The 25,168-nt window shown below is 32.7% G+C and overlaps 2 protein-coding genes across 2 annotated transcripts; one reads left to right on the top strand and one right to left on the bottom strand.

Annotated features, from left to right (window-relative positions):
* Nucleotides 1-2,514: 2,514 nt before the first annotated feature.
* On the bottom strand, nucleotides 2,515-4,873 carry LOC132192043 (Remorin family protein). Its single transcript, XM_059607231.2, has 2 exons — nucleotides 4,104-4,873; nucleotides 2,515-3,098 (listed from the first exon to the last, which is right to left on the bottom strand). The coding sequence occupies exons 1-2, from the start codon at nucleotides 4,725-4,727 to the stop codon at nucleotides 2,904-2,906; spliced, it is 819 nt and encodes a 272-aa protein (XP_059463214.1). The 5' UTR covers nucleotides 4,728-4,873; the 3' UTR covers nucleotides 2,515-2,903.
* A 14,488-nt stretch (nucleotides 4,874-19,361) lies between these two features.
* On the top strand, nucleotides 19,362-23,080 carry AGK2 (guanylate kinase). Its single transcript, XM_059606659.2, has 11 exons — nucleotides 19,362-19,708; nucleotides 20,183-20,218; nucleotides 20,375-20,482; nucleotides 20,597-20,673; nucleotides 20,747-20,876; nucleotides 21,067-21,429; nucleotides 21,938-22,059; nucleotides 22,140-22,275; nucleotides 22,366-22,411; nucleotides 22,506-22,611; nucleotides 22,703-23,080. The coding sequence occupies exons 2-11, from the start codon at nucleotides 20,216-20,218 to the stop codon at nucleotides 22,818-22,820; spliced, it is 1,209 nt and encodes a 402-aa protein (XP_059462642.2). The 5' UTR covers nucleotides 19,362-19,708; nucleotides 20,183-20,215; the 3' UTR covers nucleotides 22,821-23,080.
* The last annotated feature ends 2,088 nt before the right edge of the window (nucleotides 23,081-25,168 follow it).

Consider the following 25,168-nt stretch of genomic DNA (forward strand, 5'->3'; position numbering starts at 1 on the left):
TATGTTGTAAAATTATAATTTGATGTTTAAAATTATACGTTTTTAAAAAATGCATTTTATTGTCAGCGATTTAAAAACATGATTTTTTTAAAAATGTACTCTCAAACGGACTGCGATTTTGTTTAAAATATACTTAAATCAATCATAGATAGAAATAGAATAGTATGCCTCCTATTAAAAAAAAAAAAAAGCTTGTGCCAAACATTTTGAAGTTTAACTTTGGTCCAATTTCAATTGAAGCTAAATTTGTTGGGATTAAGACATGTACTCCATATTAGACTGCATGTGCAAGGGACGTGTGTCCCACTTTTAAAGAATCAAATTTCAATTAGAATTAGACCCAAGTTGAATCCAAAAGTTTTGATCTTCCACGTAAAAGTGATAAACTTATCATGTAGATTAAATGGGTGGAAGTTTAAAAAAGAAAAAAAGAAAAAAAAGAAGGTAATTATCTTTTGCCCACATGAACTACAGTGTCTTGGCACTTTTTCCCCATGAATTACCAACTCTGACACCTGATCCCATCAAACTACCATCTTATGATAAAAAACCCTATTTCCGTCGGTCAAAAGGGTTAAAATTGATGATCAACCGTCATGTGTAAGTCATGTGCTATTTTAATTTTTTTTTTCTTCCACTTTTGCCCTCATTTTAATTTTTTTTTCATGTTTTGGATTAGGGTTTAGGAGGGTATAAGTGTCATTTTCTCGATCTACAGTGAGGTCAAAAATAGAAGAAAAAAATTTTTAAATGGCACATGACTTGCACATGACCATTGGCCGTCAATTTTAACTCATTTGACTGACGGAATGGGGGTTTTTTGTCATAAGATGGTAGTTTGATGGGATATGTGTCATAGTTGGTAGTTTATGAGGAAAAAAGTGCTAATGCGTTGTACTTCATATGGGCAAAAGTTAATTACTCAACCAAAAAAAAAAAAAAAAATGAATGGAAAAACAAAGACAAAGACAAAAAGAAAAGAGAAGTGCTTCTTTAAAAGAATTAGAGGCCTAGAAGGAGGAGATCTTTGAATATCTTCTTTTTTGCCTAACCTTTTCACTACTAGACAATGAATACCTAAATATGTAGAACCCATTTGGGTGACAATATGCCCCCATTTCAGGCTCCACCCCTTTTCTTAATTGCTAATCATGGAAGATTGCCAACACTACTAGTGAGTCACGGTCCAATTTCTTTGTTCAAAGGTGAAAATAACCATGCATTTTACTATTTGTTTCTTCTTTTACCTTTGACTCTTCCTTTTACTTTCTTCATTTTTTTTTTTTTTTTGTCAACTATAAAATAATCTAATAATAGCATTCACATTCCCCTACTCAAATGTTATTTTGGCATGCCAGATTGTTAAAATGGGAGAAAAATTCGTTGCATTTGAAAATAAATAAATAAATTATAGAGACGTAAAAACCGGGATTCTGGCAGGCCATTAGTAACGTTTTTTGCCATTGACACGTCACCAATTGCCAATCGCTAAAAACAGATTTTTTTTTTTTTTTTTTTTTTTTTTGTAGTGGTAACATTCTCTCTCCTTAATTTTCAATAAAGTATAAAGAGTGAGATGTAAGTGTTTTAAAAAATTTGATAACTAAAATAAAGAGAAAATTTGCTGAGCGGGATGTGAGTGTTCTAATATGCTAGCTGAACAATTAATTATCAATTGTGCCTAATTGGAGGTGGGCTATTGCAAGCCACTTTTCATGGCTTTCGGTGATTCAATTTGACTGTAATGAAGCTTTATGGATGGATCTCTTTCTTTGCCATTAACATATTGAATTCAAGAACACAATCTCTAAAATATATATATTAATAAATTCAGAATAAAGTTCTGAAAAATCTAAATTATTTGGGTTGATTAAAAGCAAGTTTTTGATGCCGCCGTTATTTACGGATTGTAATTAGGAATTGATTGGATTCCCTCCACTAAAACCATAGACTCCAACTTTATGAACAAGTTTTTACCTTCATCACTAGCCACGGCATGGGCCGTGCTTATATCAGTTTCAGATAAGTTTTATTTTATTTTATAATAAGTTGATATTACTATAATTTATTCAAGTTTATACAAGAGTTGAACTTATACAAACTAAATTCAATTAATAAATGAGCCTAAATTTATAGTCAAACCCGATTCATTTGTAGCCTTAACTAGATTAGAAGAACTGGAAGATCATCTTGAGTATAATCTTCATTGTTTAGATTAGATTTTTTAGATTTTATAGATTTAATAGTGTATATGTTTTTTTTTTTACATGTCCACACAAGAGGGGAAAGAGAGATTCAAACTAGTAACCTCCGCTTCATAAGGCGTGGTTTCTAGCTGATTGAGCTATCCCTTAGGGACGTGTATATGTTATTACAATTGAGAAGTTGTTAAAGCGTGTAATTAAGAAGAGCAAATCCGACACCAAGAACGTACATGTGATTTGTCATTGGGGGCTTAGCCATGGAGGGCCTATTGAAGCAATGTATATATAGCTCCATCTTTGGGAAAATATATGCACAAATATGGATCAAAATACCATTCAATCAATAGCAGATAAATGCAAAATGGAGTTTAGACAAAGCATATGGCAATTAATTAAGCGCCAACTCCCTATAGCTGCCATGAAAAAGAAAGCAAAATTACTGTACAAGACCCAGAAAGTTTGTTCACCACCATCACTAACAAGCCCCTCTCAAAAATTCTAGCACACTTCAAACACTCAAAAAGGAAAACACCCAAAATCAAATTATACTTCTTTACATTTTTGGGGGGGCACAATAACTGCCCCTTCTCATATAGGGTACCCTGTGGTTCAAAAGGTAAAGGGCCCTAATTAATTTTGGGGCAGCTATTGTGCATATAAATTTCCTTTTTCTTTTTCTTTTTTTCGGATTTAAAGGGCTCAGCTGAAGAAGGAGCGTTTTACAGGAGGCCTTCCAACAGCTCTCATCAAGTTGGCTACGTCGAGAACTCCGGCCACCTTTGTTCCTCTCCTACCCTCAGCCGATGCCCTTCTCTCTTCTGCTTTTCTGCGTGCTTTCGCCACATCATTCTGCATCTTCTCCATAGCTCTTGCTCTTTTCTCCTCTAGTTTCCTCTACACAATATTGTGAAAGTCATGACTAGTTATGGTATATATATATAACAGTGCTTAAATATAGAAAGAAAAGTTGAATTATCAATTTGGATGGTACATATACTTCAATCAATGCAAACAACTATTTAAAGAAGAATATGAATAATTAACTCCAATTATTTATGAAAAGAAAGTGATTGTTGTTTGGAATGACCTTTTTTGTTCTTATTTGTAATTTAAAGTACTAGAGCAATATTATTTGCCAAAGTCACAGGAAGCTGAGCCAACCACTTTTGGGTATAATTATGAGGCCATGAAATTAATTAAGGGCAAGGAAGAACTCAAAGGCTATTGCCTCCATCTCATATGAGTACTTCAAGCTCGAATTTAGATCCTCTCCGGTTCAAACGAATGGGAGAGGAGCTGGTTCTTTATAGTTGGGAGTACTTTTATCCCAAAAAAAAAAATGTAAAATGACAAAAATATCCTTTAACTACAAACAACTGACTTCTCTCCCGAATGAATAGGAGGAGATCATGTTCTTTCAAGCTCTTTAATGTAAAAAAAAATGTATCCATTGAAGATGAAGCAGTTCAACTTTTACTATATTTTACTTATGACAACTGGTTAAAGAATGATCCATCAACAAAATAAAATAAAAAATAGGACAAAAATATAGTATATAACATTTCTCATGTTTTAAACGTTCTCTTGGGGACTATAATTATATATGAGGTTGAGTCATTAACTTAGGTAACTTATTATTGGGGATTTGGGGTGAAGTCTTAAAAAGTTAAACAAATATTTTTGACAGCATGCTCAAGAGTTGAGGATATGCATGAAAACGTGGACAACCTTTTCATCTAGTCTTCGGATGCATGATCATGATCATGATCTGAAAAGTAATTGCCGTGAAAAGAAATTAACCAGTTTGATGAACAAAATCTTTACCCTGTTAAATCTTTTTTTACTGACAAAAAAACATGCACAAACAAGAGTGAAAAATGAATGAATTAATTTACGTACCTCAACTTTCTTCATCCACGATGTTGCTTTCTGAACCTGCTCGCTCTCCCAGCCGTTGATGATCGCGTCCTCCCTCTTAAACCGATTGTTGATCTTCGCAATCTTCGCGTTCTGCCACGCCGATATCTTCGACTCCACCTCCTCTTTCTTCACCCTTTGCACCGAAATCTCACTGCCACCACTTGTCGCCGCCGCCGGAGCCCCGGGTCGAGGAGATGGAACCGGGTCGAACGGGTAATTATTATCCGGGACAATAGCCAATGGGTTGATCAACTCCTCCTCCGGCATCTCGTGACCTTCTCCAATCCTGGCCAGGTTGTTTCCGTTGCTGCTTGTGCCTTCATTAGAATTGGTATTATTATCTATACCCGACCCGGCAAGCACCAAGGCACTGAACTCCCTGCTCATGCTTGTGAAGTTTTCGGTTGATGCACCTTCAATACTAGCCATGGACATGGAAGATGATCTGTGGCTGCTTGTTTCCCAAACTTCTCTTCGACGGCCACGATTCACCGGTGGTGGGTGAGGTGGGGTCAGGGCGTGGATGTCCCGGATTTGTTCCTCTTGATCCTGATCGTCTTCTTCATGGCTGGTGCTTGTAATTAGTCTCTGATCATTCAACATAGCAACAGAGCTAGGTGGAAGTGAAGTGAAGAGAAGAGTTTTTTAAGCATAGTCTAAGGCTTTTGGTGTGGAGAATGTGAGGGGGAAATAGGAGCCACACACATGCATATGAAGGAGGATTCAATATGCAGATGGGAATTGTGTTATTGCAATCATTGCAATGAGATCAAAATAAACTTTAGATTTTGAATATATTTCTACCACTTTTTTTTAAAGCCCCCTTGTCTCTCTTGCCTTTTTCTTCTAGTCCCCACTTTATGTACAACCTCTTCATCTGCCCTCTTGGCATATTTATTTTGTTTTTATTTTTATTTTTATTTTTTTGAATAAGGGTTGATTTCTCCTTATATCTGATTTTGTGAACGATCTTTGGGGTGAAGGTTTTGTCCTAACCTTTGGATCGAGGAGGATTAGTTTCGGCGGGAGGGTTTTGCCTTATGACCGAGAAAATAAAAGTTGATAATATAAGCTGCTTATATATTAGATTGAGTCTGCCTTGAATAGATCTATTCTATAACTGAAGTTCGGACATGGGTTAACGGATGTTGAAGTCATAAATAGGACTTGATTATAAAATTTTTATATTTGTCTATATGACGTTGTAATCTCATATTTTTTGCTGTGATTTATCAGAATTTTATATTCTTTTATGTAAGAGCTTTATGCTCTTGATATTTTTTCAATCAATGAATATGAAAGATTCCTCTAAAAAAACAAAAAGAAAAAACACACATTTTTATCTCATCATACTACTGACATATGAGTCTTAATTAATTTTTCAATTTTTATTATTTATTTTTACAATTAATGATTGGTTCACACTCTCAGTTTAATATTGTAGGATAATTATGAGATAAAAATATGATTTTTAGCAATTCTTATTCATAGAGTAATGCATATACAATATTTTTATTTCACAACTATTTGACGTCACATGCCTAACTATTCCTCAAAATATTGATGTATTGGATAGGGCGAGATCCTATGGTCAAGAATTAGGATGCGTAAGAGTTGGATAAATAAATAAAAAGAAAACATCCTCTTAAATTTCCTACCAACAAACAAAAGGACATTTTAACCATCGAACACCATCGTATTTATTGTGCTATAGCGAGGTTTCAATTAACTCTTATCAAAGGGTACCGGAGCTAGATTTACTTTAGGGGAATTGCAATGGGCACGAGATCCTATTGACGTGTCATTTCAGCACGTCAATAAATTATGGACATGACATTTTAACATGTCAATAATTATTGACATTTTATTTTGACACGTCAATAGTTACTAACGTGTTATTTCAACACGTTAGTAATTCTTGACGTGGCATAACTCGCTACGTCTGGAATGTAATATATTTTTTTAAAAAAATGAATTTAAATTTAGCAACGTGATAATATTGACACGTTGCTATTTATTGACGTGTGGAGTTTGGCACGTCAATAATTTCTAACGTGTTAGATTCAACACGTCAACAAAGTGGTTATTGATGTGACACAAATTAACACGTCAGAAAATATTGATGTGGCAAAAATATGATTACTGTAGACACGTTAAAAAATCCCTTTATTTTTGTAGTGGAAGATTAATTAAAAATTTTAGGGATTTTATTTAAATAGAATCTGTAAAAGTAAAAAGTAAATACAAAAAAGGATGTTACAAATACAAACTCTATCTGGCATACACAAGATTGAAAAAGTAAATAGTTTATATACCAGAAGAAAAAAAAAAACTAAATCAAATCAAATGATATAAGTTCTTGGTTTAATTTTAATTTATCACATGGATTAGAAAAACCAAAAAAAAAAATTATAATATTAAACTAAAAAAATAAAATGGGTGAAGAGAATCTGAAAGTATTGGGCATGTATTAAAATACAGAACATTTTGAGCTGAAAAGTGGAAATAGGTTAATATTGAGAAGCAGAAATGCAAAAATCTTCCTATTTATTTTAATTCCTAAAATATTTTATCAGGTGTCGGCCAAAGGATTTTCGCAGGAGCCCACCAATGTTAGGTAGTGCGGGTGAACCAGTCACTTCACTGCACACGCGTCGCAACATAGCAAGCGAGTTCCTGTCGATGGACAACACGTGGCAGAGACCACCACGGTGATGGCCCCATCGTAGGAGCTACGTATGTTCCCTCCATGCAAGTGCTGACGAAATACCATTAGCTTGAGGCCACGTGTACGGTGCCACCAAGGCATCTTAATTAGGTTTTCAAGATGCCCACGTCTCAAGGGAAAAAAAAATTGAATTTCCACGTCTCACGTGATGAATTAAAATAATCTGCCCCTATTAATCTACAATTATCTTTCCTAATATGCTTACTTTAATGCTTTATGGTATTTAATATCTGGGTTTTTTTATCTTATTTTTTTGATAGGATTTTGCAATCCAATCAAACATCGGCGTTTGGAGTATCATTGCTTCTTGGAGCGATGTTGTGATGTAATGGAAGTATAGGATAAGAAGGGGGAATGTGTAACTGGCACCAACATTAAGTGGCGAAGTCTAGGAACACGCGTGTGACACTTATTTGGAACATGGGTTTGTATTTGTAAGAATCACCTATTGATAAATAGATTTTTTATTTTTTATTTTTTTAAAAAAAAAATTAACAATAATAATAGTTCAATAAATTATTCATATTTGACATGTATTTTCTTACAAATTCAATAGCATTGACAATGACATGGATAGCAAATCCCTATTGATAATAGATAAAAAAAATAAAAATAAAAATAAAAAATAAAAAAAAAGTTAGGGGTAATGGGTTATTAAGTTCCTCAAATTTAACCCCGTAATTTCCTACAAATTTATTAGCATTGACAATGACATGGATAGCAAATCGCTAAGGACATATAAGTTCGGATTTGGCTTAGGGCCTATTTTGATGTGTGTTTAAGGGACTTAAAAGTGTGTTTAACACTTAAAAAGTCTGTTTTGAATAAAAAAATATCCGTTTAGTAAAAAAAATAAAATTTGAAAGCATTTTTAAGGGTCCAAAAAGCATAAGAACCTGTTTAGGATTACGTTTGAGAAATAAAACTTTTAAGTTAAAAAAAAAAAAAAAAAAGCTTTTAGGCAAAAGTTTTATCTTTAAGCTTTTGTCAAAAGTGCATTTTTGCAATTTTTAGGCCTTTTGGATTGTTAAATGCGTTTTTAATTTTTTTACCAAACGAATACATTTTTCTTCAAACGGACTTTTTTAGTGTTAAAAACACTTTTAAGTCACTCAAACACAATCTCAAACAGGCCATAAAAATTGTCAAAATGCATTTTTGACAAAAGCTTAAAAATGAAACTTTTGTCAAAAAACACTTTTTCACTTTAAAACTTTATCAAACACAATTTTAAACATGCTCTTAGATACAGTAAAAGAATTATAGTATACGTGTTTTATTTTTTCAATGGTTCAGATTTAATTTCATTTTTTTTTAAATAAAAGAGTTAGAAATTAAAAATAAACCCTTGAAAAAACTACAAAGCATATGTTGTGAAAAGCTTGCAACAAATCGTTTAACACGTGCATATAACAGTTGATAGTGTTTGCTGTTGTAGCTTGTCTCCATTTTCCCCTGTTTCCTGTTTTTGCTTGGTTTTATCATTATTCTCCCTATTTTGTTATTTTGTATACGTCACATTGGATGAGGCTCCCTGTTACTCAGACATTCGGGCAATTTAATAGTCGGGATCTACCTGGACATCTCTTTCAAGCGGTCTAAAATGTAAGATCTATTTGTTTGTGGCAGATAGCTCTATAATCTACCCTCTTAAACTGTTCAAATTTATTCGGGAAATCTGGATCTCAACTCGTTACCTTAGTAAAGATTTGATTTTATGAGATTTGCAATCCAATAGGTTTATAAAATTTTCATGCATTTCTTAGTATAATTATTAAAAAATTATATGTTTTTCAGACACTTGGACAATTTTTTAAAACTTAATTTAAAGGAGATTTATGTCCAAATGAATACATTACAGTAGCCAGCATCTGTGGCATATTGGACCAGGTTGGGTCCAGTGCCGTAGGTTGTCAGAGTTTGAGGACCCAATGGAGATTTCCAAAACGATGGATGATTAACTCAAGTGGGCCACATGCCGTCGTCTAGTTATATTATTGAGTTCCACCCAGAATCCAATGGGCCTCTTCAATCTGAATATTCCAGTCCTACATTTTGGGCTCTCAAGCGAGGCTTTACACTTTGATTTTTCTCAATACTTCATACCGAAAACCACAAAATTAACTGTAAGGCATAGACCCAAAAGAAATGTTTTTTTTTTTTTTTAATAAGTACAAATTTATGAAAAAATACTAAAAAAATTCACAAGTAACCCTTTAAAAATAAGACGACATAAAGTTATGGTAGAAAAAAGGCGGTTACAGTTAGTAATTATTGGCTAAAATCGCTAATTGAAACCGTTTAGGCGGTTAGTAAAATTCACTAACTGCTTCCACTCACCATCTAGGTAGTTAACCGTCAGTTAGAAGTTAATAACCCTAATAATTGCTAACCATTTTTTAAAAGAACAAATTTTAAAAATTTTAATTTTTTTTTTTTTAAAAAAAAGACATTTTTTATATATAAGCAGTTAACGGTTAGTGATTTTTTTTCTAACCGCTTTTAAAAATGATTAGCGGATGATTAATAGCCATCCACCTTGTCACCCCTAGGTGTCACATACAAGCAAGCACCTACAATGAGACAAATACGAGTACCAAGGGGTTGGCTTAGTTGGTGGAAGCATGTTTGATTGTTAGCTCCTACTGGTCATGAGTTTAAAACTTACCGAGTGCAAATTGCCTCTTGAGACTATGTTCGAGCAAATCCCGCGATTCAACTGATTTATGCTTAGAGTCAGAGATGCGCAGACATGGGTCCCAAATTTACCTAATTCCTTTGAGTTTTAACTGACCAAAAGAAAGTCCAGAGTAATCCATACCACCCAAAAAAAAAAAAACCAACGTGAATCCACAGCAATGTGTCGAAGAATCTACAAAATTCTGACTTTTTAAATTTCGATTCAATGAATTTGAGGATCATTATTATTCTTTTTTTAAAAGAATAATAATCATTATTATTATTTTTTAAAAAAAATGGAACCTTTGAGATCTCCTCAAATTATTCAAAATTAGATAATCTTATGTTACGAAATTGTGATCCTTAATTTTAAATTTAATGGTCTATAAAATTTTATCTGCTTTTGTATAACCGAGGCATTAAATTTTAATTTTAACTGGCTTTTGTTTTACTGAGATTTAAATAATTTTATAGACCATTGAATTTAAAATAAAAGGTCACGATTTCATAATATGAGATACTTCATTTTTAAATAATTGGAAGGGATCTCAATTCATAAAACTGTAGAAATATATAAGAAATATAATATAAGAGACTAGCTGAAGAAGAGTACGACAAGATTATATTTATATAAAATTAACATTTTGAGTAATTGAATTGAATTGAGTAATTGAGTACGTCGAGAAAAATATAATTTTGAGTAATTGAATTGACATTTTTTTTTTTTTAATAGAGAAAATCATCAAACTCTCATTAAAAAGTACAGCTTGTTCTTAAGGCTATTTTTTTTTTTTGAATAAATATAAAATATTCTTCTATCTACATTTGACCTTGAAATTTATTGAATAATTTGATTATATGATTATATTACATGGTCTATTTATGAGTAAAATACAATGGGTGAGGTAGCCTAGAAGGGCAAGAAAATCATAGAGATGTGATTAAAATGCCTATAAGAAAACATATATTAAGGTTAATATGAAAATATTTTATATAATTTAATGTCCCTTCAAATTCAAGGAGGAAGCTTGAATTTAAAAAGGAAAATAATTGACTACTTTTTTTATAATATTTTTTTTTTCTCTGATTGAGTCAACATGTGCAAAGTTCCCTTGGTGAGTTGCCTTCCTTTATTTATTTAATTTTTGTAAACTTGGCAAACTCGTTGAGTTGACTCAGATGTGACTTGGTGAGTCGAATGCAGCTTGACTGCCCTTGACACAACTAGAGACAGAACAAGTGAACGACGACAAATGGCAGCAAATATGATTGTCAAAGGTGGCAGAGTGGTGGTGGGAGATGGCGAAGTGGGTGAGCGGCGGTGACGGTAGCTAAAAGTGTAAAAGTAGGAGCGAGTGTGTGTAACGTTTTTATTATTTTTATGACAAAACAAGATCCAATGTCCTTTTATGTTTGAGAAAAGTCGTGTGGCGTCATTTTGTTAACACCTTCAGGGAAGAGTAACTCTAATATCATGAAAAAGTATATAAGAAAATATAAAATATAGGCTAACAACATACATTGCCTTGTTTATAAATCATAGCAATTCAAAGAATCTCAAACTTTTTTGTTTTTTTAAGTAAAGAATCTCTCAAGCTTGATTGTTTATAAATTTGGTACTTTAATTGTAACCAGACATGGAGCAGAGTCACGATGAGAAACATGGCAAGAAGCACATGGGCATGGGGCGTAGGATTCTTTCAAGTTGTGTAATTCAATCAGCAAAAATGTCACCATCATTAATATGACAACAAAAACTTCAGTATTGAATTAAGAGTATCTACCACCTTATTATTGTCAAACCCACCAAACTTCCCATCATTCTCAATCCAAATGCAGCCTGCTTTTCTACTTGATAAATATACCCTTTGGTGAGAAAGGTGTGGATCACACCCACCATGCCATTTTTTCTTTTGCATTAATTTTTTTTTTTTAGGGTTTTTCTTTTTCCTATTTGTCAAGTTGAGTTAACGTTAGTGTGTTGGTATTGTGACATGGTTTCAAGCATGACATTCTATTAATATTGTCCTGTGAATTTGGTACATTCCATTAAAGATGTTGGTGAACCCTAGCCGCTAGAGAACTATTCTAGGAGGAGGGAAGAAATTGGTTTCTTCCCTCCACTTCCAACCAACCTCCCCCCCCCCCCCCTCCCTCCCCCCCTTTTTTTTAATTTTATTTTTAATAATACAATGGTGAGTTTGATGATGCTCAAGTTTTGCAAAGGTTTTTGTTTGATTGCTAGCTCCTAATGGTCATAAGTTTAAAACTTACCGAGTGCAAATTGCCTCTTTAGACTAGGTTCGAGCAAAGCCCGCGAGTCAACCGATTTATGCTTTAGAGTCAAGGAGTGCAGACATGGGTCCCAACTTTACCAAATTCCTATGAGTTTTAACTGACCAAAAGAAAATCCAGAGTAATCCATACCACCCAAAAAAAAACCAACGTGAATCCACAGCAATGTGTCGAAGAATCTACAAAATTCTGACTTTTTCAATTTCGATTCAATGAATTTGAGGTAATTAAATTGCCGTAGTGCGCCTATGCACTCTTCCTCAAATCCATTTATAATTGGTACATGCCATTCAAAGTCTCCTATTACTTTTCGGTGGACAATAATCATTATTATTCTTTTTCTTTTTCTTTTTTTTTTTAAAAAAAAATTGGAACCTTTGAGATTCTCTCCGATTACTCAAAATTGGAGAATCTCATGTTATAAAATTGTGATTCTTCATTTTAAATTCAATAGTTTATAAAATACCAACTGCTTTTATATAATCGAGGTATTAAATTTTGATTTTAAACTGACTTTTGTTTTACTGAGATTTAAATGATTTTATAGATCATTAAATTTAAAATAAAGGACCACAATTTCATAATATGAGATACTCTAATTTTAAGTAATTGGAAGGGATCCGATCCGTAAAACTGTAGAAATATATAAAAAATATAATATAATAGACTAGTTGAAGAATAGTACGACAAGACTATATTTATATAAAATTAACATTTTGAGTAATTGAGTACGACGAGAACAATATAATTTTGAGTAATTGAACTGACATTTTTTTTTTAAAAGAGAAAATCATCAAACTCTCATTAAAAGTACAGCTTGTTCTTAAGGCTATTTTTTTTTTTTTTTTTTGAATAAATATAAAATATTCTTCCATCTACATTTGACCTTGAAATTTATTGAATGATTTGATTATATGATTATATTACATGGTCTATTTATGAGAAAAATATAATGGGTGAGGTAGCCTAGAAGGGCAAGAAAATCATGGAGATTTGATTAAAATGCCTATAAGAATACATATATTAAGGTTAATATGAAAATTTTTATATAATTTAATGTCCCTTCAAATTCAAGGTGGAAGCAGGAAAATAATTGACTACTTTATATATATATATATATATATATATATATATATATTTGTTTTTTTTTTTCTCTGATTGAGTCAACATGTGCAAAGTTCCCATGGTGAGTTGCCTTCCTTTATTTATTTAATTTTTGTAAACTTGGCAAACAAGTTGAGTTGACTCGGATGTGACTTGGTGAGTTGAATGCAGGCTGACTCGCCTTTACACAGCTTGAGACAGAACGAGTGAACGACAACACATGGCAGCAAATATGATTGTCAAAGATGGCAGAGTGGTGGTGGGAGACAGCAAAGTGGGTGGCGGTGACGGTGGCCAAAAGTGTAAAAGCAAGAGTGAGTGTGTCACTGTGTGTGTAACATTTTTATTATTTTTATGACAAAACAAGATCCAACGTCCTTCTATGTTTGAGAAAAGTTGTACGGCGTCAGTTTCCTAACAATTCAGATAAATTCAAAGAAGAGTGACTCTAATATCATGGAGAAGTATGTAAGAAAATATAAAATATAGGCTAACAACATACATTGCTTTGTTTATAAATCATAGCAATTCAAATAATCTCAAACTTTTTTTTGTTTTTTTAAGTAAAGAATCTCTCAAGCTTGATTGTTTATAAATCTGGTACTTTAATTGTAACCAGACATGGAGCAGAGTCACGATGAGAAACATGGCAAGAAGCACATGGGCATGGGGCGTAGGATTCTTTCAAGTTGTGTAATTCAATCAGCAAAAATGTCACCATCATTAATATGACAACAAAAACTTCAGTATTGAATTAAGAGTATCTACCACCTTATTATTGTCAAACCCACCAAACTTCCCATCATTCTCAATCCAATTGCAGCCTGCTTTTCTACTTGATGAATATACCCTTTGGTGAGAAAGGTGTGGATCACGCCCACTCTGCCATTTTTTCTTTTGCATTCATTTTTTTTTTTTTTTTTTAAGGTTCCTTTTCCTATTTGTCAAGTTGAGTTAACATGTTGATATTGTGACATGGTTTCAAGCATGAACATTTCATTAATATTGTCCAGTGAATTTGGTACATTCCATTAAGAATAATGCTAGTTTTCTCAAGGGATTCTTTTCAAAATGTTTTCCAAATGATGTGGCAAGCATTTTTTTTTTTTCTTTAAAAAATTTTCATTCTCTCTCCTTTGAAAATATTTGAAGAAAAAATAGTGCTTGCCACATTATTTGGAAAAGATTTTGAGAAGAATCCTTGGGACACCTAATAGCCATCTTCCATTAAAGATGTTGGTGAACCCTAGCCGCTAGAGAACTATTCTAGGAGGATGGAAGAAATTGGTTTCTTCCCTCCTCTCCCAACCCCCTTTTTGTTTTTTTTGAATAATATAGCGGTGAGTTTGATGATGCTCAAGTTTTGCAGAGGTTTTTGTTTGTCTTCTCTCTATATTTGCTTTTAGCAGCGATTTACAGAGTAAAGTTTTTTTTTTTTGGATTTTGATTCCCTTTAGTCGTTTTCTAAAATTTTGTTTACATGAAACCTTCAGAGTAGCAATTAGATCTCCGGTTTATCTTTCGTTTTCTCTATGATTCATTTGAAAGAATTGTCACTAATGGTAAAGGCAGCGAAAGGAATTGAGTTTGAGAATGCGTTTGTAGAGGAAATAGAAATGCAAGGAAATCACAATCTAGTTGAGAAAGTTTTGATGGATTGGACAATGACCAGAGACTTGCTTCCCCGAAATATATTACAGATTTGAAAACTTATTGGGACGGTGACATTTAAATAGTTAAACAAATAATAGATCATATTTGGATGGAAAAAAATTTCTTGTTGTATGTATGATGTTGTTTTGTTAGAGCAACATACTCTATTTTTATGAAATGAATTAAAAATAAAATAAAATAAAATAAAATAATAAAAAAAAAAAAAAAAAAAATTGTTATAAAAGAATATAGATGTTGGTGCTCAAACTATGACTTGAGACTTTCAACCGCCTTTAGGGAGGAGCTCCATCTGCACACTATCTCTCTAATTCTTACCTTGTTCCAGAGAGTTTATTCTTACCTTGTTCCAGAGAGTTTTTACTAACTTGAGTGTCGGAGTTCTTCTGGTCGGTCTTTTAGAACTTACAAGCTTCTGACGACGTCAACCTTCTTGCAATTTTGCAAATAGAGCTCTTTCTTAGAAAGCCGCCGAAAGTCACTGTTAGTTTTGAGCACCGACAGAAGACATCTTTTGCCGACAATTGCAAATATGTACTTTTTTTCTTTCTTTGTAGTGTTGAAAGTCATGTGCCCTCGTCGATTTATTTAGAAGCAACTTTGTGGAAGACTCGGTACTGGGTAGGGTCATGCCTGTCCAGTTGCTCAGTGGAATGGGGGGTATCACTCAAAGTGGAGACCAGAATGCAATTCTCTCAAGTTGTAGATTTGTGAGAAGAAAAAACGATTTAGTTTGACCAAATTAAAGGCAGCTTCGTGGAAATATTTTATTAGAGGAATATCTTTTTTGTTTCTGCTTCATGACAACATTATATGTCATGATTAATGACTTTTCTTTGTTAATTTGCCATATTTGTATTGTGGTACAAGTGTAATGTTGTTGTTAACTGTTATTGTTAATAGTATTCTCTATAAAAATGTCACACATAAGTGCTCAAAGTAGTGCACAACTTACTACAGAATGCTATGATGTCAAGCCACACATGTTACATTATATTTAACATCACTCATTTTCATTAAAAAAAAAGAAAGAAAAAGTAATGTTATTTAATAAATTATTATACTGACGGTTATACAACTGAGATGAAAATAGTTTTTTTTTTTTTTTTTTTTTTAAAGTGCTAATCTAGTGGATGATTTTGTTAAAGTTAAGGATGAGATTGTATATGTTTAAGAGTGGATCGAAATAATCATATTAGGACCGACAATTTTTAACACAACCTACAAATTATACATACATATAATTTACCGAAATTTTTAACACAACCTGTAAATTCGGCATAAAATTAAAAGGTTAGAGTTAAAAAATATAATCCGTTTAATTAAGTAGGTTGTGTTAGAGTTAATCTATATACTCTAATACCCATACATTCACACAACTCACATCAATATGCGAACATCAATTATCTATTTATCTAAAACTTGTATTAAATCTGAAAAGAATTTCGAATATTTAAAAAACATGGGGGCCATGGTCTCCCAAGCAATAAGCCACTAACTTTAAAGTCAAATGGCAAATGGCATGCCACTAAGGAGAAATCTATCCCTAGATTCTCCACTTACCTAAGCGGCTATGCCATTTATTTATTATTCTTTGCGTAAAATCCCCCACAGCCACCCTTATATTCAATTTACCTAAAATGCATTCCTTATGATTTCTCCAAAGCACTCTCTCCTTTATCGAGTTACGGCTAGCCGTCGGATTTATCTTGACGATATGGTCACTCGGATGCAATTAAATTCTCTCTATTTCATTTGAAATAGAGAATATTCATTTAGTATAAAAATAGAGCTAATATTATAAATCTTATCATTTAATTTTAGTGTTAAGATAATATTACTCCTCATTTTATACTAAATAGATATTTTTTATTTCATTTGAAATGGAAATGATCATATTCCCGCCCGAATTAAGGTTGCGTAACTACTTTTTTATTATTTTATTATTTTTAATAAAAATCATTAATTCTTCATTTTATTTTTTATTTATCTTCTTTTAATATGTGGGTGCATCTACTATTGAATTTGTGTGAGATTCACATGGGTCTATAAATTCAATACTAAATTCAATAAATTTGCGGAAAAAAAAAATGATTGAGAAAATTATGTATAACATGCCTCAGTCAAAAAAGTAAAAAATTAAATTTATGAAAATCATCTCGTCATTCCGGCATGTCATAAAAAAAGTTAACCTTCTAGAGAAAGTGTTTGGCAAACCCAATTTCTCTCATTTTTCATTTTTTTTTCAAAAAATAAAAATAGTTAAACTTATTTCATCAGATTACTAAACAATTTTATATATATATATATATATATATATATATAAACAAATATTTTTATAAATATATGTTACATCAAAATACCTTTTAAAATTAAAAGCTAAAAGAAAAATATCTCTTAAAACACCTGCTAGATACGTTTCCAACAAGTAATTTGACTGGTTAATAAGCATAAGGTCATATTCAAATTTGGCATTTTTCAACATCTTGAATTTGTATATGGTCTCACTTATTTTGACAGTATGGCACACGCATGCTGCCCACTTGGGAAGCTTCCACTGCCCTGCAAAAATTGAAAGAAATTTGAATTTGAGAGGCCCAACCTACCCCACCTTCCAACCTTTATAATTACATTATATGAATTGTGCAACTAAAGCCTAATTAGGTTGTAGCCCAAAGATTCTTATGAATATTATTGAATATATAGCTTCTGTTATGTGTTTTGTGCACACAGAACAGAATGTAAGTTTATAAGTATCACGTCAATAATTAAGAAAAACGTGACATTCTCAGTTTGTGTTTTGTAGTCACCGACACGCAACGCAAACCGAATTGATCGAATGTCATTTTAGCTCCTTAAAACTCTTTAATAAAAGAGGAATGGGGTCAAATTAAACATGGGATTGGCTCGTACAAAAAAGAGTTGTCTGTTTTGCATTGTTTTATTTGAAAGTTGTAAAGTGTGATTGTGAACTACATTACAAGAAGCCAAAGTAGCAGTCTACTTTGCACAAACACTTGCTAACTCTTGGTATGGGTTAGGGTTACTACCTTCTATCTATTATTCTTCTCCCATGATTGTAAATAGAGAATAACTTATATAGGAATGTACAAAAAACCACTTTTGTGCCCACCAATCAGTGTATGACACATCAACATAGAGCATGATAAGAAAAAAAAAAACCAAAACACCTGATTATACACCAAATATTAGAAAGGAAACTAAAGAAAACTAATTAATTAAACTTTACTTTGGCCCTCTGAATTTCCACTAGATTTTACAAACCCCCTATGAACTTCCAAATCTCTCATTTTGGACTCTTGAATTTTCAATTACTCTCAATGTGGACCCCTTTCGTCAGATTTTAAACGTTACATGACGTTTATACCCTTGACTTTTGTATAAAATTTCAACTTTCAAAACATTTTTTTATTTAAAAAAAAATGAAAATCAATGACATTTTGGTCTTTTTTTGTATTTTTAACAGCTAAAATTAACTGAAGAGTTCTAATTGAAAGTTCAGGAGTCTAAAATATGAAAATTTAAGGAGTCAAAATAAAGTTTCCCCTAAAAATAATAATAATTGAAGGGGTGGCTCGCTAGCCACCCCCTCCCCCCTAGGGGGAGGGGTGGCCGCGCGGCCACCCCAGCCCATCTGGGGTGGCTCACGGGCCACCCCAGGTCCTCCTCACAGTGGGCTTTTAATTTTGTTTAGGAAAAAAAAAAAAAAAATCATTTTTTAACTTAAATTTGGTATAATCCAGTGTAGTTAAATGTTTTTCATAAGTGTAAGTTTGGGATGAGAGGTTGAGGTGTCACCTCCTGATTCGTTGCACAAAAACTACTTTTTGTGCAACCTCCCTACCCAAGATGCTCTAAATAAACCAAACTTAAAGACTACGGCAAGCCTAACAAGGCAAAAATAAGTCAAAAAAGAAAAGAAAGTGCTACACTTTTCAATTTTTTTTTTTTTTTTTTTAAAAAGGTTGGTTTCAAAATGATGTGTCATAATTTATTATTTTAAAAAATATATTACTAAGTCATAAGATTGTGACACATCATTTAAAAAAATAATAATAAATAAAAGAAAAGCCATAGAATAATTCCTTCCAAAGCCATGTCAATCATACAGCTGGAATTTCTAGCTAGGGTAAGAAAAACTCTCCCTTGTGTTCCTTTTTGTATTTTTTGGTTTTCTTTTAATAAAGCTGATTTGTCCCCCCCCAAAAAAAAAAGAAGTGTTTTTAATGACATAAATATGAAATTTAATTTTAAAAGTGTTTTTTGTTTGGATTGATTGCTAATACTTTTATTTTGGAAAAAAATAAAATAAAAGACAGATTTTTAAAATAACCTTTGTCCTTGCTTTTGTCACTTTTGCCCTTTTGGGCTAGGCAAGGCAAGGGCCAGGGCAGGGAGTAAACAAAACTTCGTCTGGATCATGGTACGTTATATCACACGTGTCAGCTCCCTATCAAGTGTAATCACACGTGTCATTCTTCCAGCCAATTAGAACATATTCATTCACAAAAGCATAGCCCTAGAAGAATTCTAATTCCCAAGGTTGTCAGCATTGGCGGGGTTTTTGGTTTGAGAAGGTTTGAGAAGAACCAAAAACTTTGTAAAACCTAAAAAATAAAATAAGTAAATAAATAAATAAAAGCCCAATTGGCTCCAGCCTCCAGATTATTGAATAAGAGAAAAACCAGAAAAACAAAAATAAAAATAAATAAATAAATAAATAGAAAGGAAGAAGCTTCGTAAGCACCTCACAAGAAAGGGAAAGCCGGTCTTCTTGTTTCGTGAATTGAATGCGACCAAAGAGCCACCCCCCCTCTCTCCCTCTCTCTCTCTCTCTGTCGCTCATTAGGACTTCTCTCCTACAAATATGAGAATGCTTCCCAAATTTTCTTGCAACTTCATCTACCAGTCTCGTGATTTTTTCCTCCCTAAGTTTGTTCTGCTTTGATTCTTGGGACCTTAAGGTTGAAAAAGAACACACGCGCACATAAAAAGTTGGGCTTTTGTTTATCCTATATCATAAATATCATCAGCTCAAAGAAATAAGCTTTGATTTTTGGCCAGAGTTATTGCTGCTTATTTAGAGGTAAATGGGTCTCAACGTGTTTGGTGTATTCCAGTTCCTTTTTTCTTTCCGGCCCAATGCATTATTCACTGCGTTTAGCTGCAATCAATTGTTTGATTCATATTTTTTTGCTGGATTGGTTTCTCTCTCTCTCTCTCTCTCTCTGCCATTTTTTTTTTTAAAATTTCAGAAAGAAATAACATGGGTGTATTTCAATGGCATGTATTCGATTTTGTAGTTTTTTTGGCGTTTATATTTGTATCTTGCATTAGAAACGTTGAATGGGCATCTGGGTCTTGATTTCTGAAGTCTGTTCTTGTCTTTATGCGGTTCAAGTTTGGATTTTGGCTTTTATTTTATTGGGATATCCATAGTGTTTAACTGCTTCAATGGTGGGTTTCTGCCTTTTGTGCACCGTCAAGATAGAATTTTTCATATGCTGCTAGATCCAGAAAATATGGATGTATTCTCATATCTTTCCATTATGTTGATCAGGGCGAATCCAGAGTTGGAGGCATAAATTTCTCAATGGTAAGCTTTCAATATTATTTTCAGCTGTCATTTTGGATTAAATTTACTGGAAAAATGTAAACTTTCATAATGAATGCTATCAAACAATGATGTTTGAATATGGATCACAGAGATTGCTTTCTTGGAATTTGATCTGTATTTTCTTTTGGTCATTAGGGTGAAGCCCCAGCTTTCTTTGTTGATGATCTGCAGAAGGGATTCCCAAATGGGTTTGATTTAAAATCTAAGGGCAGTGCTACAGCCACTGTCATCGGCAATAAAGCAGTATGCTGATCCAATTTATGATATGATCTGCTACAGCGTTACTCTTTCTGCTTTAGTGATTTACCGGGTGAATTATATTTCTGATTGAAAATTGTTCGTGTGTCTTTTTGACAGTATCTGATTGGTGGAGCTGATGATGAATCGACATTATCAATTGGAGTTCAGATTTTTGACCAAACTAGAGGCGAATTGTGAGTTCTCATAGTTTTAGCCTTAGAGTTGCTTCGTTCAGGTTTGGTTACTAATTTCTGGACGAATTTTCAGGGTGCATCCTATTGTGCTGGGAACAAAACCCAAGCCATGTAAAGGGCATTCAACATTGCTTTTAAACGAGGAACAAATTTTGATTATTAAGGGAGGTTCTACCCCGGATGATTGCATTTGGTTTCTTGAGGTAGGTATTCTGCAAACTTAAGAGATTTATGTAGGAGCCATTTGGAAGCCGAAATATTGAAGTTACTTCATTTTGCTTTCTTATAGCCTTTGATATTTGAACACCCCCTAATTTGGAAGTGGTAAATCTTATGTAATTGCCTTATTGACTTCTGTATCTGAAATTGTTTGATTTGTTCAATTATTGGTAGGTGGACACCCAATATGTTAGAGACCAGCGAAAAAAATGGGGGACTGAGGTTGTTGCTTGGAGTAAGGGTGTGAAGGGCTATGCTGGGAAGCCAGTCGTCATTAGCGGTCCTTCGGGAGTAGGTAAGGGTACACTGATATCCATGCTCATGAAGGAATTTCCATCTATGTTTGGATTCTCTGTGAGCCACACAACCCGGGCTCCAAGGGGCATGGAGAAGGATGGAGTTCATTACCATTTCGCTGAAAGAAGTGCTATGGAGAAAGATATGGAAGATGGAAAGTTTCTCGAGGTTGCTTCTGTTCATGGAAATCTTTATGGATCTAGTGTTGAAGCAGTTGAAGTGGTAGCAGATGCAGGAAAGGTAAATGTCTTAATATGTTTGTGTTTGGAAAATTGAGTATCTCATATAAAGAGAATGTTGGATATGTGAAGCATGTGTGCTTTCCCAATCCAATTCTCGTGCAAGAGCCTAAGTGGCACTAGATAATTGTTGAATTTCCACTTACAGCATGCATGTATATCCATTGTTTATTGTAGGAATAGCTTTGACTAGGATTTTGCTCTTTTCTTTTCATTCATTTTCTTTTTGTTTCTTGAAACAATATAAGATGTTAAATGTTATTAGTTATATAATGTTTATTTTAAGAGGGATTGTTCTAGTTGAAGCGAAAAGCAATGTCATCTAGATTTGCCAGATTTGCCTTATCATGGATTTACACTAATTTTTGTTTTTGTTTTTGTTTTTTTTTTTGGTCTATTGGATGATTCTAGGAACCCTGTAAATTGCACTCTCGAACGAGCTTCCCTAGTAAAATTAAAATGAATTTCTCTCTGCAAACTTGAAATGCTTTTGTTTGGTTTCAATGTAGAGATGCATTCTTGACATCGATGTTCAAGGGGCAAAGTCTGTGAGGGATAGCCCTCTTGAAGCTATATTCATCTTTGTCTGTCCACCATCAATGGACCAGCTTGAGAAGCGCCTCCGCGCAAGGTGAGTTAGGGATCCCCCGTTTATATCTTTTTCATTCTCAAATTCTACCATCCTGGTTCCAACCTGAATATTGTGAACAGGGCGACTGAGACCGAGGAACAGATCTTAAAACGACTCCAAAATGCTCAGGCAGAGATTAAGCAAGGCCAATCATCAAGCATCTTTGATCATATCTTGTATAATGATAATCTTGAGGACTGTTATGAGAGTCTTAAGGTAAGCATCTGATATGCTTTGACGTGTGCAGATATTTTTATGTTTTATGTTTTATTAACATTCTGATATAATAACTCTCATTTGGTGCAGAAACTCTTGGGACTTGATGGAAATGTCACTGCTTCCCCTAAATCATGTAAGAAGTCCCTCAAATACATCACTTTCATTTTCTTGTTGATTTTTTTTATATGCCATCAAAATTCAATTCAATTGTTTAAATGTCAATGCAGCAATAAAAGGGGTTGATCTTCCTATGGACCTATCAATATCAAAAATTGATCAGAAAGTCATCATTAACTGCGGAAATCTGGAACTAAAAACAGCATCAAAGAACTTGTAAGTTTAGCTCTCATTTTTTGTTTTGATTAATACCCAAAACTGAGTTTTCAATTTATTTACATATGTATATGTTGTGGGTTGTGAGCAGGATTGTGATGGATTTGTCCTCACTCAAAGGAGGGGCACCTGGGCGTACAAGAGGGCTAGATTTTTATGCCATTGACTCGTTTTCAGATGGGTTGAATGGATTCAACCAGCTGCGCTAACCATCAGCGGCTATACTAACTTGGGGGGGTCTCATTTTCAAAAATTCTCTTCAATCTTTTCTTATTTAACGTTAAAACGGGGAAAAAAAATAAAAGAAAGTGAAAAAGCTCTAGATGTTATGTGAGACCATGGCATTATTTGAATTTTTTTTTTCCCTTCTCTATGTTCTTTTTCTCCCCCAATTCTTTGTTTGTTTTAGAATACTGGAACAATTAACGTTTCCTACATGAGCAAATGAGAAATGATTTTATGATTTGTGCGGCAATGAAGGTACTTTTGCAGCCAACTTGATCACACAACTGCCACCAGCTTATTATCACAAGTGTTTTCGGTTTATAGGGAATTTTTTTCAAAAATATTATCAAACAACTCGATGAAAAGACATTTTAAAAATACAAATTACTTTTCATGACTACCTTAATTAAGATACTTGTAAAAACACTATCATGTCATGTTAAAATATCTATATCAGTTGTCCTCAAGATGTAATTCAATTGGTTGAGACAAATTATTTTTCATGACTACCTTAGTTAAGATACTTGCAAAAACACTGTCATGTCATGTTAAAATATCTCTAACAGTTGTTTACAATACTACCATGTCATGTTAAAATATCTCTAACAGTTGTTTACAATACTACCATGTCATGTTAAAATATCTCTAGCAGTTATTTTTAAGATGTAGTTTAATTAACTGAAATTACACCTAATGAAATGGAGATTACTAATTCAAATTATCTTTTCCCTCTTGTAGAGATGTTAAAAAAAAATCTCTATTAGTTGATCCATAAGATACTTGTAAAAAGACTATTATGTCATGTTAAAATATCTCTCTGAGTTGAAGAGTCTTTTATTCCATCTACTAGCAGAATATTCCCTTGTTCCTTCCTTCCCATTAAATTGTTTTTCAACTGTAAAAGAAATCGAAATTAATAGGTAGTTGGTCAATGGTGGCAGTCTCCGAAGAAATAGTCAAATTTCTAGAAAGATGGTGGCAGCTGCTATAGTGTCATTAGTGTGGTGTGCAGTTGGTGGCTCTTGGAGTAGTTGAAACAAATCCATTTCATTATTATTATTATTATTACTATTATTATTTTTTTTTTTTTTTATGAGTTATTACTATTATTATTATTATTTTGATTTTTTGACTTTAATATACGAAAAAGTATTTGGGTATAATATTTAATATTTTCATAATGTAGCAATTTTATTCTACATTATGAATCCAATTGACAGCAATCTTGTAGCAATTCCCTTTTCTTTTTTCTTTTTTTCTTCCTTTTTTTAAAGCTTAAACTACTTTTATGAATTTAGTTTAATAATAATTCCTAGTTTTGAAACAAGTTATGGTTGAAGATTGTTATTCCTAGTTTTGAAAAAAGTTATGGTTGAAGATTTGTGTGAGCCGTTTGTTGCAAATTTAGTTGGATTATAGCTTTTACCGGAGAACAACCACCTTTCTTGCCCTTTATAGGGGCTTCTTTCTTACCCTTTACAATACTCCAATAATTTTATTATTATTATTATGGAAGAATTACATTTTACCCCCCCAAAATTTGGGGCGGCTTGCAATTCAATCTCTAAAATTTCAATTTTAGCAATCCCCTTCCTCAAAGTTTCAAATTTTTGCAATTCGACTAATATTATTCCAAAATTTTCATATTGTATCTAATTTTCATTTTTTATATAATAATAATTAAAAAAAATAAATTGGGGGTACAAAAATGGCCAGATGGCTATAGCTACCCCGATTTTTTTTGAAAATTTTTTATTTAAAAAAAAAAATAGAGGCAATATGAGAAAATTTTGGATACAATTTGTCAAATTGCATAAATTTGAAACTTTGGAGGTCGAATTGCAAATCGCCCCAACTTTGGAGAGGTAAAATATAATTTTACCAATTATTATTATTATTATTATTATTAATTTTTTTTTTAAAAAAACGTTTATATAACTACAATTTCTACTATAAATTCTTTTACAAATTAATGCGATATTTTATGAAAATGTGTGTCATGTGGATTTTCATATTAATTTATAACATTAATTTATATATGTGATAAGTGCTTCTATGAATTGACATAACAATTTGTAAAAAAATTGTAATAAAAATTATAATATACTAAATTAACAAATAACATTATGTTAGTTAAGGTAAAATAAGTGCGAAGAGTAAGTAACATTAATTATTTTTAATTATTTTGATATGACGCGAAATCATCCATACCATCATGGGCCATGGCACACTTATTGTAAAGATTGAATTTTTTGGTTAGAGATCTTTTCCTTTTATTGATATAACTTTCTAACAAAGATCAATCATCTTATGACTTGACCGTATCTTTTTC

The sequence above is a fragment of the Corylus avellana genome, chromosome 10 (assembly GCF_965113065.1).
Source record: "Corylus avellana chromosome 10, dhCorAvel1.hap1.2, whole genome shotgun sequence".
In the NCBI taxonomy this organism is placed as follows: Eukaryota; Viridiplantae; Streptophyta; class Magnoliopsida; order Fagales; family Betulaceae; genus Corylus; species Corylus avellana.

Excerpts from the sequence above, each read along its gene's own strand:
- LOC132192043 (XM_059607231.2), bottom strand. The coding sequence starts at position 4,727 with ATGTTGAATGATCAGAGACTAATTACAAGCACCAGCCATGAAGAAGAC. Across the intron at positions 3,099-4,103 it reads CGTGGATGAAGAAAGTTGAG|AGGAAACTAGAGGAGAAAAG; the intron begins GTACGTAAATTA and ends AATATTGTGTAG.
- AGK2 (XM_059606659.2), top strand. Across the intron at positions 22,276-22,365 it reads ACTGTTATGAGAGTCTTAAG|AAACTCTTGGGACTTGATGG; the intron begins GTAAGCATCTGA and ends CATTTGGTGCAG. Across the intron at positions 22,612-22,702 it reads AAAACAGCATCAAAGAACTT|GATTGTGATGGATTTGTCCT; the intron begins GTAAGTTTAGCT and ends GGTTGTGAGCAG.